Below are 17,439 nucleotides of genomic sequence, written 5' to 3' on the forward strand. Positions count from 1 at the left end.
GAGAAGTGGTGCTGGCTCCTACCCTGGGGGTCTTTAAGAGAAGGCTAGATGAACACCTTGCTGGGGTTGTCCATACTCTTTCCTGCCATGGCAGGGGGTCAGACTCGATGATCTGCTTAGGTCCCTCCCGACCCTACTAACTACGAAACTATACCCTCCAACCTGTCTAGCTTAATGCCCAATATTTAGAGCATGTTCCTGTGAAGTGCTCGAGCTAATTAGGTCCTAAAACCCTCGTCTCTGATGTCCACAGCAAGTACCCTGACTATTAACCTATTGGGCAGGTCCTCCTTCTTCTGAAGGCAGGGTAGATATGCACCTTATAGATTAACTAAATAAGATACACCTAGAGCACAAACTTTCATGAACCTCCTCCTCTACCCACAATCTCAACATCAAGCTGTCTTTTTTCATATTATTCTCCATCTGAGGAGGTGAGAATGCCTAAGGATATTGTGTGCTTCCCAGATGTAACCGATTAACAACTAAGCTTAACCAGAGGTAAACATCTAAATGGCTGTTCTGAATTGTCAACAAGCATGCAGAGGAGGCTAAGGGTACAAATAGCTGATCATATCTAGTGGCAGAAATTTCTCAGAAATGTTTCTGGCAGAGTGTGTAGTACAGGTGGTCTGTCTGAAACTACCCCTTCTCTCCCTGCTCCTCATGTCTTCTCCAACCCAGGGCAAGAGCCTGGGGGAGGCATAGGGAGCAGTGGCTGCTCCAGTTCTCCCACTCCCATGGGTAGCAACAAAGTCTGGCTCCCTGTGCTTCTCTAGACTGGGGACATCCTGATCTGGGGAAGGAATAGGGAATCCTTCCCAGCTACTCCATTCCCCTTATGTATACTGGAATGGAAGGATATTAGAAGCAGGACAAAGCCCTTTGTGCATTCTCCAGAATGGGAACTTACCAGAACATGGAGGAGTCATCAAGCAACAAGCAGCAAACAAGTGTTCAATTTCTCTCTTACGTGCCAACCTGGAAGATCTCTCTCCTGGAGGGAGCATCTTTCCTCCAGAAGAAACTGAATTAATTCTTGCATGCTCCTACTTTCTATTGGAAAAGGGGCAACTCTCCCAGTAGAAACTAACACCTGTATATTGCCTAAGGCTGTGTACACACGTTCAAATGATCTGGGAGAATTCTCTCAGGTTTTTTCTCCCGCTAGAACTTACCTGGAGAGCCCTGTACACACATTCGAGGTAAGCAGCAAAGAGCCACCAGTCCTGAAACTGGCCTGCTAGGGGGTCCCAGAGTTTCAAGTACTGCAGTCTGGAGGGGGGAAAGGGGGAAGGGAAATGTCTGCCCCATGCCCAGAGTCCTCTAGCCCCAAATTGCCCATGCTGTGTCCAGCCCAGTTGCAGAAAGGCAGGAAGCTGTCCTTCTCAGCACCAAGTGCTGCAGTCTGGGCAGGGGGGCTGGGATCAGCTGGGTCCAGGTTGGGGCGAGCAGGTCACTCAATTTCACTCTGACCTGAGTGAAACCAGTGCTCTTTCGGTCCACAGCAGGTGGGGTTGGCTCTGGTTGAAAAATCCAGGAGCAGAACATACCCCCTAAGTGCTTTGACACTGGGCATTCAGAGGGTGTGTTCTGCTCCTTGCTTGGCTGGGATTGACACAGTCTTCCTGGACCCAAGAGGGGGAAGCAAGGCAGGGAGCAAAGCTTGCTGCCATTCCAGGGGACTGCTCTGCAGCTTCTCTCAGAGGTGTGCCTGTACAGATGTCCAGGTCTCCTGAGAGTCATTTCACTTCAGCCATTTCAGATTTACTTTTCTCTCAGAGCAGGTGTTTTTGCTCTGAAAGAAAAGCACATGAACATCTATACACTTGTGGTTTTTCCTAGGAGAAAAGCAAAACTCCCAGGAAAAACTGAACATCTTCACATAACCCAAGTCTAGTTACTTAAGGATCTTTCCAGGTAAAAAAGGGGAGAATCATAAATCTAGACGTCTTAACACTCTGATATAGTGGAATAGGATCACGTTTACTGAGTTGTAAACCAAAATCCCTGTACTTTTACTACTTGGATGTAGGAAAGATCTGAGCCAAGATGCATTGCATTTTAGACTTAAACATATGGGGTCAAAGCCTGTGTAAACTCACCAGCAGCACTCTGGATTTACACTAATGTGTAATGGAAATCAGATAATGGGATTTCCAGATAGTTACCTGATTATGTCTCTTAGTAGAGAATGGAGTTCCTTCATTTCTTCATAGTGACTAAAACTAGGGAGATGCCCTCCTAGTGCTTCACAGAATCTCTCTGCCTCTTCCCATGTCCTGGTTCTCAGCACTCTCTCTCTATGAAAGAACTTTACAAAGAAACCAAATTACTATTAAATTCACTTGCATGACAAAACTGCAGCATTTTTAAATCATTGTTATTCAAGATGGGTGTAATCTGTGTAAGATTAACTCTCTCTCTTAAGGGAGACCTTCCTTTTGTACTTTATGTATTTTTTCAGTTTTAATTGCAGGAATAGTTGAACTCTCTGGATTTTGGCTCACATTTTTGACAGTCAAGGGAAGTGAGGCTTTCCATTCAATTTGATGGCATTTCTCCATCTGTTTACATGTACTACAATAACATCTGAAAACTGTATCCAGTCAACTTAAAAAATTCTAGGAATGTTCTAGATATCAATGTGAAGAACCCTTTAGATTTTGCTGAAAATCAAAACATCTGCTCCGAAATCAAGCCCAGAGGTGCTGAAAGCAGATGCAGGTCTCTAGCACCCTCTGCTGCTGCCTCCTTATAATCATAGGTAGAAGCTTACTACAGTGCTGCCCACTTGACTTGAATAGGCCAAGGCTGGTCTATCACTAACTACACAAGCCAGCTTCTCTTCCTCTCCCCTACTCCAGCTAATTCCCTCCTTCCAGATACTCTTCAGGTAAAACCCTACCTCCCTCAGCTGGACCTCATTCTCCCAATGGCTAGTTACCCCTCATCTAGCCCCTGCTGCTCCATTTCAGCTAACCCCTTCAGACAGGCCATTTCTCTCCTTCTCTTTCTCAGCTATCACCAGCCGATGCCAGCCAGGATCACCATCCACACTCCAGGCAGGCTCTGCTGGCCAGGGCCATACTTCAGCCAGGTCTCTCCAACTGAACCCAAGGTGTGGGCAACTATTTGTGCTGGTGGGCACCTTGCCCTCCAAATACGGATCCAGCAGCTGCTGACTGCACTCACAGATGACCAAACATGGCTGGCAGCTTCAGGGTTGGAGTTCCAGGTGCCTGGGGACATGCTACAGCTGCAAATAGGTTTTTTGCTTTTGCTTCCATACTTGTGGCAGCCTCAGCTGAGAGAGAGTACACACACACACACAAACACATACACAGAGCACACTGGAAGTAACCCTGGCTGCTTGGCACCATGTGAATGCTGGAGCCAGAGCTGCTGCGAACCAATGGGCCAGATTCATTTACTCGGCAGGTGCCTGCGGGTTGGATCCAATCAGTCAGCAGGCTCAGATCTGCCCCACAGGCTATATGTTGCCCACCCCTGCATTACCCTCTTCAGACCAGACCCTTCTGTCCCAACTCTGGTCAATCTAGCAGGTCTCTATTAGTACTCACAAGCTGGTTAATGCATAGAAGTGCAGCCTATGTGAGCATTAAAGTATGTTACCCTCTAATTTTTTTCTGTCTCAAGTAGGAACTTCATGCTAAACAGTGAATCCAGAAAGAGCAGCTCTAATTTAATTAACCATTCTACTCCTTACTTAATTTGATTCTAAGTTGTTTTTCAGGAATTTTTTAAATACAAAAAAAGAAAAAAAGAAAAAGTATTAATATCTTACATCCAAGGTCAACAAAGGCATTCTAGCAAACACTTTGACTCTGTAAGTCAGCCTTTTTCTAGCTACCTTCCAATAGCAAATACACTTTAAAAAATATGCCTATATTCTTTAGTAGCTTTAACTCCTTATTCCCCTCCCATTCAGACTGGGGGGGAGGAGTGGGGATAGAAATCAAGTCTCCCCTGAGAGAATATAAAGAAAATGTTAGGTGGGGAAAAATCGGCACCAATAAAAGGAAAACTGACATTAGTCAGCAATCAGCTTTTTTTGCCTGATGTGGCCAGTAATGTTGCTGATAAAAATCTTGTGCATGCATGCAGCACACAGGAGGCCAGGAGCACAGACCAGCAATGTGGAGAGCAGCAACCAGCTGGTAAATCTGTTGTGGGGAAGGAGCAGACCAAGGCTCCTGCATTGAGAGAGGGAGTGGGGTTGGGATAGGTGCTGTGTGCAGTGGTGGGAGCTGCCCCACAGACAAGCTGCAGCTCCATCCCGTGCCCCACTCCTCCTGGGCAGCACCTGCTTCTGCCCCAGCGCCAGCCCCACTCCCTCCTTCACCATGGAGGCCTCAGTCTGGTCCCTCCACACCCCACCCCTCCCCTCTTCCCCCTCAGCCCACACTTAACAGCAGGACGCTATGCTCCATGCTGCTGGGCCACACATCAGCAATCAGATCAATATTGGCCAATATGGCTTGTTAAATATTGGCCATCGATATCAGCCAAAAAAATTTCTATTGGTGCACCCCGAGAAAAATGCATTTCGTGCCTCACTATAAAGCTTGGCAGTCATGCCATGGTACATACACTTTCCGCTCCATGACATATGATGAGTAGGACCTACCTAAATTGCAGTGAAAGTGTGCTGCATGGTAGCTTTAATTATGCTCTTTTCACACCCTGCCTCCCTCACTTCGCTGAAGGGCCCTGGCAGTCCTGCCACTTGCTGCTGATAGGCTAGGAGACAGAAAACATGGTTTAAAAATGTGCCATGGTTTTTCCCTCCTGGCTGATCAGTGGCAGGGCCACCAGGGTCCCTTTGCCAATCAGTGATGGGAGACAAAAACTGCAACATATTTAAAAACTGTGGTTTTTGCCTCATGGTCAGATCAACAGCAAATGGCAGGGACCCTTGGCCAAATCAGCAGAAAGGGGTCGTGTGGCTTAAAGAGCAAGATTAAAGGAGCCGCTGCACAGTACACTTCCACTGCAATTTAGATCGGTCCCCTGATAAGTACCAGGATAGCAGGGGCAGAGATGTACAAGTTGCTCCCTTTAAAGGATGGTGCAGCTGCTGCTCTAGCATGTAGTATCTAAAAGCAACCAGAGGAGGGTCATTCAAGTCAGCAAGAATTCTGATTGGCTCTGAGTGCAGTACCTTGTTCATCACAATTTAATGCCAAAAAACAGGTTACTAATCTAATCTCTCTTCCACACACACACGGTAAGAGAGAGTGGCAAGAGGGATGGCAATTAAGTCATCTACGAGGGATAATGTATTACCTTATAGCAGGCAAGGCCTGATCCATTTTGCCATCCAGGAGGACACTGATCGGTCGGCTTAGGCAGTACTTTTGGCTGTTTGGGTGGCCCAATATTTTTTTTGCAAATAGAAAAAGCTTTAAATGTTTTACAGTCCTTGGTTTCCCACTTTCCAAGGGATTTCCCATTTGGCATTGCCACACATCCTCCTGAAAATGCTAAGATTTGAGGCAAAAAGAGAACATTTTGAAATCCAACAGCTAGATTTTCAAAGTTCACAGGCTCTCAAACAACTTGTTCATGCAAGATTAAAAATGTACTTCAATATATCATTTTTCTTTTCTGAATTGTTAGACCTTACCTGGCTGCAATGAATTCCAATTTGTATACGTCACAGCTTCATTTTCTTCCCCATCTACGTTGCCCCAGGTATACCTTCCTGAATGACTAAGATCTTGTAAGCCAATCCAGAAGTATTTTGCTTCAACTTTACTATATTTTCCAATCAAACTGTTTATAAATTCTTGCTCAAATCTGTAACATTCACAATTATGTCACATCAATATTTCAATTATCAAATCAGTTGGAAAACTAAGGATATTCTCACGTAGATAAGCCTAACTGGTTCTGATAGATTAGGTATATTATGATGGTTTTAATTTGTATGCAGCTTGAACTATCAAAGCACTAACAGTTGCTAACAGCTAGGCAGATAGCGAGCTGAGACTACTAATGATATTAAGTAAAACAGTAATACTTGTTTTACTGTTGTTAGGCCATGTAAACCTAGTTTATTAGCTCTTTAGGGCATAGTTCCCTCCCCATCACTTGTCTGTACAATGCCTAACTGAAGAGGACTTTTGTCCTGCATTGCGTTTTCCAGCATTACTATAATACAAATAAATAAAATAACAACATTATTATAGGGCTATACTGTACCTGTTCATTACTGTAAGATTGCACTGGGCTCCAAATGATACTTCACTGTTACGAATGGTATAACAGTAGTCTCCATGTCTCTCCCACCCCTAGAAGTTTAGAGAATTAAATACATTTGCTATTTTAAAGACCAGATTATAGTTAGTAACTTTCCAGTTCTGCAGAAAAAAAAAATTTCTGACATTGTTTCATATCTATGCAATGACATACTATTAACAAGACAAAAGCTTGGAGTGCTATAGAATTCATATGCTAAACCAGGGAAGAAGTAATATACCAAAGAATAGGACACCACTGTCTTATTCCTACATCTAATAACCTTATTTTGAGTGAAGACCACTAGATCAGACGCAATATCTGTTGTTACCAGGAAAGGAAGGAAAGTAGATGTAGCCACAGGAATAACACACACCATAACATAAGCAATATTATGCAGAGTACTGTCAGATGTAGGTATTAGGATGAAATTCTAACATCACTAAGGTTAATGGGAGCTTTTTGTCACTAGCTCTCAAGAAGCTGGTGTTAAAAAGGGTGCACTACTTTAAAAAAATGATTTTTTAAAATAATATAAAATGTAGGAATTTATGTTACTAGTCAGTTTGATAAGGAGTTTCTCCTTACACATGTGGTGTGGTTTGAACTCCATGATTCTTTACCAACATTGCCATGATTCTTTACCAATGGAGCACAGGAACTGCACTGGTTAACTTGGGGTACTGATACTGACAGACTCTGAAGTAACAGAGGCCAAGTACCCTAGGGCAGTGTAAAGAACAGTGATTGAGGGTGAAGATGTTTTTTCCTGCAGGCATTATGCTACATTAACAATAAGTTTTTAAAATTCTCTAGTTGTCTAATAATACCATCCCTAAGTTATTAAAATGGCCTTTTTAGAAATCAAATTTTAAGCATCTATAACATACATTTTGGACTCCCCCCACTCAGAGAACAAACAGGTTTGGGTCATGGCTTTCTAATCTAATCCATTTCATTTCTAGGTGCTGTTTACCAGGCACACCGTGAATGCAATCTGTGGGTTGCAAAACACGTGCATGAAAACAGTGAAATACAATGAAAAAAATACAAAAAACAAACAAATGGAATTAATTAGAGCCCATCTTTTAAAACTGTTTTTTTTTTATAGTCTAAAAATACTACAGCTTACATTTCAGCCTACTTACTAGTTTCACAGTATTTTCTCTGATCAACAGAGTAGTAACAAGAACAAAAAAGACACATCCTGGTAAAACAAGGACTATGATATTTTTATTCATTCTTTTAAAGTTAGAATTCAATTAAGTAGATAGAACTAAAAGAGTGGAGAGATCATTTTATGCAAATGTTTAATAGAGCTAAGATTAAAAGACAAATTTTAGTTGTGAACAATTACCTCTTTCAGGGAACAAAGTTTATCAGATTTTGTTTCGTTCAAAATCTCTCCTTTTTTCATGCACACGTACTTGAGCTTCTCTTCACAGGATTTGATTCTCCATCGGCCCAACTGCTACAAAGATAGAACAAAGGAATTTAAAAACGAACAAACAAAAAAAAACTTAAAAACATTTTAAAATTTAGTCTTTGTCCAGACTTTGCTTTAAAACTATTTATTGTCCCTCATTATAATGTAGGCACAAAATAATTTAAGTTGTTGGGCATGATTCCAGAATTGATCTGCTCCTTTACAAAGGTAGGAGTCTTCTGGCCCTGCAAAAAGCCTTTCCCAAGTACCCTAAATGTAAGGGTACTGTGGTATCCCTTATTCTACCTCACCTGCTCTTTGTCTAGCTTTTCCAGACATAGCTCTGACTATAGTTTCCTTTACATTTCATGGACTCTCATTTGCTTTGAGATTGTTTAGGCCTTTTGTGACCCTCCTTGAAAGCACCAGGTCTATTGAATGCTAGATTAGCGATGGTTCGACAGTGTGGATTACTCCAACATCAGACCCTTTCTCTGTGTCTTGACTCACTGTTCCCAAACACACCAAGATCAGGTACAATCCTCATGTCATTATTTCAAATGTATTTGTAAAAGTCGTGTTTGAAAAAACCAAACTTTTGGATTTCACCATCAGAAATGATGGTTAAGATGAGCATGAAGAAGTCTGGAAATTCCAAGAATTGAGAGAACCTGCAGCCACATCCTACAGCCCACGGCCATTTCACCAATCCTGCCCCACGATTCCATGACTCCCTCAATCAGTTTTCTTCGGGGAGGCATTCTTCAGTGTGCTGGAGGCTCACTCCAGTTATTCAACAGTCTTCAGTGCCATCTTTGCGGTGTTTCTCCCTTTTGCCTCCTGCTCAGCCATTCTGTCTTATTTCAAACCAAATTCTCTTCTCCCTCCACCAGCTACAACATCTCTCCACTGCTTTTCACCCGAAGGATCTCACTACCCATCCTTGGAACACTGGACCAGAGCTACTCATAGTACTGAGAATCCCCAGGGCTTGACTCCTCTTTTCCATATCTTTGCCTGACCTCCTGCTTGGATTATTGTCATACAAGATATAGTAAGAGCTATCACTACAAAAGGTAGAGCAGAAAAATAAAAAACCCCAAAACCTGAGGAGCAATATGAATAGCAACTGGCTACCCAACAACAGTCAAAGCAGTCACAGAATCCAAGAACTGTAGCCAATGTTTTATAATCCTTGCAGCCCAAGATACATACAGAGTGCCCAGTTTTCACATCTAATTTCATGAAGTCTGCTGTTTTGGAAAAAAACAGTAATCACATTTTTAAACAAACAAAAAAAAAGCTTTCAATCTCTCTATATTTTTCTATTAAAAAAATTATTGGGCTGTCTTGATTTTCTCTTTCAGCCTCCATACATGTATTGTGTAGAACACTGCATCCACTGTGACTGAAAGAATACTGTATTCCTACCTGTCCCGAATATGATACACAGTTCGGGGTGCTGTTAAAAGGAATGTTTGGTTCATTCTGATCCCAATAAGTGAAAACCACTTTGGATCCATCAGACCATTTAAACAAAGCTGGCATATCTTCATTTATGAGACCCAGCCATATTTCCTCTTTAGTTTCTGTAAGTTAAAGTGGGGACAAAGATACAGCTTCAATAGCTGCAAAGGAATATTAACCCAAGAAATACAAAACCAGCGTGTCAAAGAGTCTAGGAGCCACAAAATGCCTGCAGCTTTCTCAGATTATTTGCAAATACCTCATTCTGACAATGAAATCATAAAAGTTTGACTGGCACAGTGCATTTTTTACCATGCTGTTTCTAAGACCCCGCCCCCCCCGATGCACACTACATTTATGTAACTAATTACAGCATACTACACATTCAGCATATATGGCACCATAAATGGAAGGCCAGCCATGATCTGTATGGCACTGAATGTGTTGTGTTCTAGGCTGGGGCTGCCCAAACTCATGCCAACAATCAGCTGATTACTGGCATCAACTGGGGACAGGCTGGCTCTGGAACCACACTCTGGGCTGTCCGGGGCCAGTCCTGACAATCACACAATTGATGACACCAGTCCTAGATAATCCTTTGTTTTGAACCAGCCATGCAGCTGTCTACGGCCAGTACCAGCAATCAGGTGAATGTAAGCACTAGCCCTGGGTCTCAAACCAGATATAGGGCTGTCTGGGCATGTGATGACAATCAGCTGATTATTGGGCCAGGACCCAGACAGCTCCAGGGTTGGGTCTAACTTCAGCTCAATTCCTGGGATCAGGCTGGGGGCAGCTCTGGGTCCCGAACTGGAACTGGGAGCTGCCCCTGACCAATCCCAGTGCTTACCTAAGTGTTTCACTGTACATCATGCAGCCCTGGGGTCTAGAACAGAGTCACCACCTGCCCAATCTGCATGATTGAGCTGGGTGCAGCTATGCAATAGCGTGACTGGGATCCAAAGACTTTTAGATGCCAGTTGCACCACTGCAGAGTTGCACCAAGCTCAGTCCTACAGAAACACAATATTTGGGATGGAACATAAAACCCCTGAGATCCAAAATGCACCATTATTTTTAAACATCTCCCATCTACCTATTATTTATAATTATGTCTACCATTTTCACAGGAAGGTAACAACAAAACATATTTATTTTATAAGACAAATACAAACAAAATAGCTACTAATTAAAAAAGAGGGAAACCTCAGTTTGAGAGAGAAACTAAAAGCAAAAACAGAAAAAAGACAACATCTATTAATTTATGGAAAAAACAAGCAAGTGGTAGAGATATACTGCCATCTGGTTTTAAACATAATTAAATATAAGCTTTAAAAATAAATCAAGCACAAGCAACCCTACAATACAGGAAGCAAGAAAACAAGAGGCTGAATTTCTTTTCAGGCTAGTTCCTCAGTTGATATGCATTCATCTAACTTAATGGAAGTCAATGCAATATTATCATTGAAATCAATAGAACTAGACACTTATACAAGCTGAGGATCTGGTCTTGTAGCTCTATCTAAACAGCTGCTACATTAATTTATAGTCTGACAAATATTAATTTTGTTCTTCCAACACAGCTAATATGGAGGAATTGAGCCAGCAGTACACTCAACATGAGAATCATGATGAATTTGTGGTATAGGATAGGGCACTGACTGACTGGTGCCTACAATTTCCATGTTAAAAAACTACAACCCTAGACACTGGGCCTTTGTATTAAGTATCCAAACTTACCATTTTGAAGCTTTGTAACAATCAATTCAACTTCTGCTAAAGAATGTATGCTGATGAGGTCACTGTTTTTCATTTTGCAAACCTGATCTGCTTCACTCCAGGAAACCTGGTTATTTACCAGCATATAGCAAAATCCATGGTGTGGGAGCCAGCCTGAATCACACCGAGTCTCTATGTATTTCCAAACATCTGAGACTGAAGAAGCTGTGGATTACATGCCACATGAGTTACCAGAATACCATATAAATTGAAATCTGTAAGACATTTTCTTGCAGAACATTAAAACGTCCGAGAAAAAGCAATCAGAAGGTGTTAATTCAGTTGGGAACTGTTATCCTCCTGCTCTCTGTAAACTTCTGGTTCTGAAGTACAGTCCAACTCCATTCCCATGTCACAGGAAGCATACAGAAAAGGCACCAATGGCTACCATCAGTTTGTCAAACTGACAAATATTTGGCAAACTGTTATTACAAAAATTATGGACAGATGTCATTTAAGAAATATTGACTTTCTAACATTATAAAACATAGTTTAGGTTCCAACACAGTAAAAGCTAACAATCAAGTTATAGTAAAACATTTAAGGCTTGTGACTGTTTAGTTTGTCAAGAGGAAAGATTACTTTATGGGGATTAATAAAATTTAGGGGTACTAGTGAAGTAGTGAAGAAATATAATTAGTCTGCAGTGGAAATGCAAAACTGGGCATTAACTTAGCTGTGATACAAAGAAAAGGTGTTTTTTTCTCCTGAAAAATACTCACATTTTCCTTGCAAGTATATTAAAGTATGCAGCTTAGAAGCGAGAAAGCAAAGCAAGTTGCTTAGTTCTGTGCATACTGTATTCTCTTGCTCAGGCTCAACTATTTGAATTTGGAAGGCTTTCATTTTTACTGTATGTCATTATTTATGTATATTATAGTATCACTCAAAGGCCCCAATTGTGAAAACAGAGGAAGTCACAGGCCCGACTTTGAAGAGCTACCATCTGTTCCTCCCAAGGAACCTGCCTGTAAACAACCTCCATCTTCACTGAGGTTTAGACGGACTAATTGCAAACAAAGGGATTTTAAAACATTTTAAAATTTTTTCTATTTTCTAGTTATTTTGGGAAAGAAAGGTTGATTCTTATTACTTGGCAATCCTTAAAACGTGTTGTTTTACATTAAACGTGCCCTTTACTTTAACAAGTAGCCTCTGTTTCCTGAACACAACACACACATTTATTACAATATTATTATACTGAAAGTTAACCTGCAATATTATTACCATATAAGTTAACCTGCAGTCATTCGCCTCCTTAATTTTTAAAAGTAATAAAAAAAAAGATAAATCATTTACTATTATCTTTTTTCTTTTTTAAGTTTTACTTATGTTTTAAGCTTTATTTGGAGGGAAAATGGAATTTAATTAAAAAGAGAATTCCAGGTTCCCAGTTCTGAGCTCAATTCAAATCCCACTGAAAAAAAAGATATTGGGTTCAATGGACTTGGGTCCAGGTTCCTATGCTCAACCTACCTAGACTCTGCTACTTGGGGCAAAAATAGGATTTAAGGAGGAACTGGAGGAGTGAGGGTGCATGAAGAATGGGATATAAGCAACTGGTAAAATATGAAAGGAGGCAAAAGCTGAAAATGGGAATATGCAACAAAAAGGACAGTAGGGCTAAGGGAGCTAGGAAAAGGAGGGAGTGAGAGTATGGAGTTAATGCTCCTCATTAAAAACGAAGAGCTTGGAATTTGATGTGGCAAAAGACAGGAGGCCAGCACAAACAGATCTGGGAGAGCATTTCTGACATGATCAAAGTGAGGAATGATCACCAATTGAAGGTGATCACATCATCGTTGGATGTTAGCATATAAATTAATTGACCATAAACAGAGATATGCAGGGATGCATTACCTGGCAATTCTGAATTTGTATTGTTGAATGGTTTCCTGCAGATGTATGGAAGAGGAGTATCACAGTGGAAACTTTGCCATTGACCAAAGGTAGCATCCATCGTTACACAACTTGACCCACCCAAAGGAGATGAATTTTGCATGTCTTAAGAGAGAAACAAGTACTTGTAAGAGTGCAAGTTTTATACAGAGTACAATTATAATGCTTCTTTCATGTCATGTTTTTCTGACGCAAGGATAATAATACCTTGCGCTTCTCAGGTCCTTCCATTTGAGGACCACAAAGCACAGTGCAGTCCCTTACCCTAGTTTGCATAGGAAGTTTTCTAAACAAGCCAAGGATTCCTGGCTCCCAGTTCTATGCCTTAACCACAAGACCACACAGAATATTCTATTAATACTAAAAATAAATAATATTTGAAGCTACAATACAAATTCGTTTAACATTACTTGAAAGGAAAAGAATTTTCCTGTGCATTTTTTATTGCAATTCAGCTACAAATACCTGCTTTAATGATAGTGGAATTCTGTATTTGGAAATTACAGTTACACTTCTTTTGACTATTTCAAAAACACATTACAGTACAGTTTTACTCCTGATTAACATTCTGTGCTACTTGGAAACTGCTGTCAAACAATAACTTAGTTTCTTGATGAAAGACTCGTTCCTGCAGACTTGGAAGGTAATGAGAATTTTGCTATCAACTTCAACAAGAAGTGGATCCAGATATAACTTATTGAGTTTGGCCAAGGGAAGATCCAGGAGAGCTACAACAGTGCAGATATAGCCTCACTTTTGCCTCTTTCCCCAACTAATCTGGGTGCAAGGGAGTCCCAGAGCTACTCCTGCTTTGCTCCAGCCATAGCTATGTGGGTGACAGTCACAGCAGTATACAAGTTCCTCTTTCCAGCACCTGCTCCCTCCCCACCCCTCCCCTGTATGCTTCCCCCGCTGGCCAGAATCAGGTGCTGGAAGCAAGAACCTGAGTGCTACTGCTGCTGTCCCTGGCACAGAGAGCACCCCAGAGCTGCTTTTGACCTGCTCCTGCCCTGTGCTTCTGCCCTGCAGGGAGCCAGGCTTGGCTAGCAACACAGCAGCAGCAGTGCACAGGTTCCTCTTTCCACAGCTCCTGGATACCTGTGGGGAAGGAAAGGCAGACAAGGAAAAAACATTAGAAGGAGGAAACTGTGCCCTGTGGCTGCTGCCCCTACCTGAGTCTGGGGCTCTGGACAGCTGCTCCCTGGGATAGCAGCAGTGGTGTGGAGACCTGACCCCCGTTGACACCCTTTGTGTACCTGCTCCCTACCTAGCTCCCCAGTGTCCCCTATTAACCTGGGGGAATCCAATCACACCTCAGCACAACACCCTCATGCTCTGAGGGGCAGTGTGCCACACCCTCCTTTAGTAAATCCTGGATCTGCATTTTGGTTAGGCCTCTGTTACCTGAAAGCTTTGAGTTTTGAGCTACATTGTCTAAGTATTTACACATTACTGCTTAATACAGTTCCAAAGACATAAATACTTGTGGATAGAGGTGCACCGATACATTGGTCCTGTATCAGATTGGCACCAATATAAGGAAAATTGTCAGTATTGGCAATCGGCTTTTTTTGGCTGATGTGACCAATATTGTGGCCAATATATGCCCTGTACATGTGTGCAGCTGCAGTGCAGCAAGCAGGTGGTGAGTAGCGTAGCACAGCAGCTTGAAGAACAGCATCCAGCTAGCTGTGATGGAAGGGGTGGGTGGAGGAAAGGGGCATGGGAAAGACAGATCGAGGCTCCCACAGTGAGGGAGGGAGTGGGACTGTGGCAGGTCCTGTCCAGCTGGGGTGGGGCAAAGGACGGAACTGTGCTCTGTCTGGCATGGGGAGTGGGGGGAAGCTCCCATCACTGCACACACCTTGGAAGGGCATGGAGGGGTGTGCGCCCCTGGGTCTGCGTGCAGGGTGAGGGCAGGCTACTGCTATGGGCTGAGGGTGGGGCAGTGCTGGGCTCTTCCCAGCAGGGGCTGGGGGGGCTACGGCAGACTTTGGGGGGCCTGCAGCCCCCCTCCATGGCTCCCTTCCCAGTACTGCCACCACCCATCCTGAGTGCAGCCCAGCCCAGCTCCCCTGCCAGGAAGAGCCCAGCTCCAGCCCACAATGGCAGCCCACCCTCACCACATGCACAGATCCAGGGAGCATGAGCCTCCCAAGCCCTCCAGGGGTGTGTGCAGCAGCAGTTGCCTACCCCACGCCACCTTGGACAAGCCGCTCAGGGCTCCGTCCTGTGCTCCATCCCACCCCCCGCCCACCCTGTGTAGTGACTGCCCCAGCCCCACTCCCTCCCTCACCATGGAGGCCTCAATCTGCATCTCCCACACCCCTTCCACCACAGACTTACCAGCCAGACGCTGGTCTTCAAGTTGCCGGGCGGCATATTGGCAACTGGCTCAGTCTTGGCTGATACACCTCATTAAAAATCGGCTATTGATATCAACCCAAAAAATCTCTATTGGTGCACCTCTGCTTGTGGAAAAAGTATATATGGTGGCAGAGTAAGTCCTTAGACTTTGTAAAAAGAAAGGTTAATGCAGCAAGTCTTATGAAAAACTCTACTTAGTAAACTTGTTAAAAAATGACAGACTCTCAGAGAAACCATGTCTTATCTGTCTTCTTACTCATTTCGTTAGGCAGACACAGTTTGAAAGGAAATGTTAGCCTCAGTATTCACATTTAACTATATTACAAAGATTTTCATACATAAATATCCACAACAAATAAAACCAGAGTACAAATACAGAAATTCAAATTCCAAAGGCACACAATCAAACAAAAATCTCATTAGTATCAGTGGGAACTTTGATCAATCCATATACATTTCCTAAAATCTCTCTCCTTTCCTAACCTCCTCCTATAGAAACAAGCTATTATAACTTTGCAGTTGATTTTAAATGCATGTCAGAATGACGTAGCAATATACTTCAGCCCCCTTGCATATGTATTACTGTGCATTTATGATGCACGCTGCTAAAAATATGCTTAAAAAATACAGCAGCATAATGCTGTCCAGTTGAAGCATTTGAGAATCACATCTAAGAATGCTTTAATTTCTGCATTCAATCTCTTCCATTCTGTCAGTGGGGAAAGAAACTTGTCAAGTGAGCCTGTTGCTGTACAAGCTATGAAACAATTTCAGAGTGTTTTTAAGCTTTCGTTTTTATTGTCAGTTTATTAACCTTATTCTTCTATAGTTTAAAACTTGTACAGATGGTGAGATTTACCTTTAAAGAAAACAACATTTGCTGTGATAAAATCAATTGAAGGAAAATGCAAAATAAAGTTTTAACTTGTGCAATAATTAGTTAATAGAATTGATAATACGATTACCTGGATTCCAGTTAATAAAATTCAAAGGTGTGTGGTCTGACCATTGCCAACCTCCAAAAATGTCCAGCTGGTTTAAACCAATCCAAAATCTCTCTGCAATGCCATCTTTAGCTATAGTTATTTTTGGAAAAAGCAGTTAAAGCAAAATGTTTATATATTAAAACAGCTGATTTAAAGTAAGGAAGCTATCTGAACACGTCTGAAGTTTTTTGCCACTGGATATGGATGCACAAGTTTTATTAAACTAAATGGGAATTAAGCACATGCACTTCTGGGCAGAATTTGTATTACAGCACCGAAACATTCCCTTCCTGCCTGCTCCCTCTTTGATTTTCCTATATTATTAAAAGCATGCAACATTTCCTCCAGTCCAAGTCTGAACGTCTGTACAAATGATTACAAGACAATGGAACAAGGCACTCCTAAGGGATGAATGCACTATTAGAAAGTAATTCATTTGATTTCCAGATCAAAAATGGAACCTGGAGTCCATATAATGTGCTGACACTAAACAGTCAAGCTGACTCAACTGTGGATATTTATCATCAGCTCCCATTTACATTCATAGACACTACAATAAAAGCAGTTGAGTTATAAGAGAATCTAAGGCAAGTAATTCTAAGTATACAAGTTACAGTACCCCTTGCTTAAAATTAACCCAGAATTTTAATAAAGACTATAATATGCTACCTTGCAAGTGACTTGCTTGTCAAATGTTCCTGAGATAAATACACCCGCCTCACCCATATACCATTGATAACAACACCTACCTTGTATGTAACTTAATTCAGCTGCACTTCGGATGCTCAATAAATTTCCCCCTTGTCCTAGGCATGAAATATAAGCATCTTTCCAAGAAAGAGCAGACTGTGTGTTTAACTGGTAACAACTTTCAGCTCCTGGATCATGTTCCCAGATATCATGACAACCATCCTCTGTTTAATACAAAACACATAATACCAATGACTATAGTAAAAAAACAGTCACATCTGGGCTTTATCTTCTTCTCCCAAAGCTTTTGTAAAGAGAAAAGGAAGCAGTTTAAGATGAATATTTAAATCATTCATACTGCAAAGACTGTGTGTTAATTGTTATATCACATTACAATAAAAATGAGACCAGATTCACAGTTTACAACTGGGGTGAGGCAATTATTTGGGCCCAGTTTTGATGAGTTGTTGCAGGCTGGGTCAGCACTGCCCCTGCCCCATGCAACAGTTCACCAAAACCAGGAGCCGGCTGGGGGCAAGGGTGGGGGGGAGGGGGGAGCAG

The 17,439-nt window shown here is 42.1% G+C and overlaps 1 protein-coding gene across 1 annotated transcript in view; it reads right to left on the reverse strand.

Annotated features, from left to right (window-relative positions):
• Positions 1–17,439, reverse strand: part of LY75 (lymphocyte antigen 75) — a 118,980-nt gene that overhangs the window by 84,120 nt on the left and 17,421 nt on the right. Inside the window, exons 4-13 of the mRNA XM_019522837.1 lie at positions 16,938–17,102; positions 16,168–16,278; positions 12,797–12,940; positions 10,898–11,101; positions 9,122–9,279; positions 7,622–7,732; positions 6,229–6,317; positions 5,651–5,823; positions 5,311–5,507; positions 2,172–2,314 (exon numbers count right to left, since the gene is read on the reverse strand). Coding sequence (XP_019378382.1) covers positions 2,172–2,314; positions 5,311–5,507; positions 5,651–5,823; positions 6,229–6,317; positions 7,622–7,732; positions 9,122–9,279; positions 10,898–11,101; positions 12,797–12,940; positions 16,168–16,278; positions 16,938–17,102 — 1,495 coding nt within the window. The remainder of the gene's footprint in view (positions 1–2,171; positions 2,315–5,310; positions 5,508–5,650; positions 5,824–6,228; positions 6,318–7,621; positions 7,733–9,121; positions 9,280–10,897; positions 11,102–12,796; positions 12,941–16,167; positions 16,279–16,937; positions 17,103–17,439) is intronic.

Source organism: Gavialis gangeticus, unplaced genomic scaffold (genome assembly GCF_001723915.1).
Source record: "Gavialis gangeticus isolate Ggan-Ray unplaced genomic scaffold, GavGan_comp1, whole genome shotgun sequence".
Taxonomy (NCBI): domain Eukaryota; kingdom Metazoa; phylum Chordata; order Crocodylia; family Gavialidae; genus Gavialis; species Gavialis gangeticus.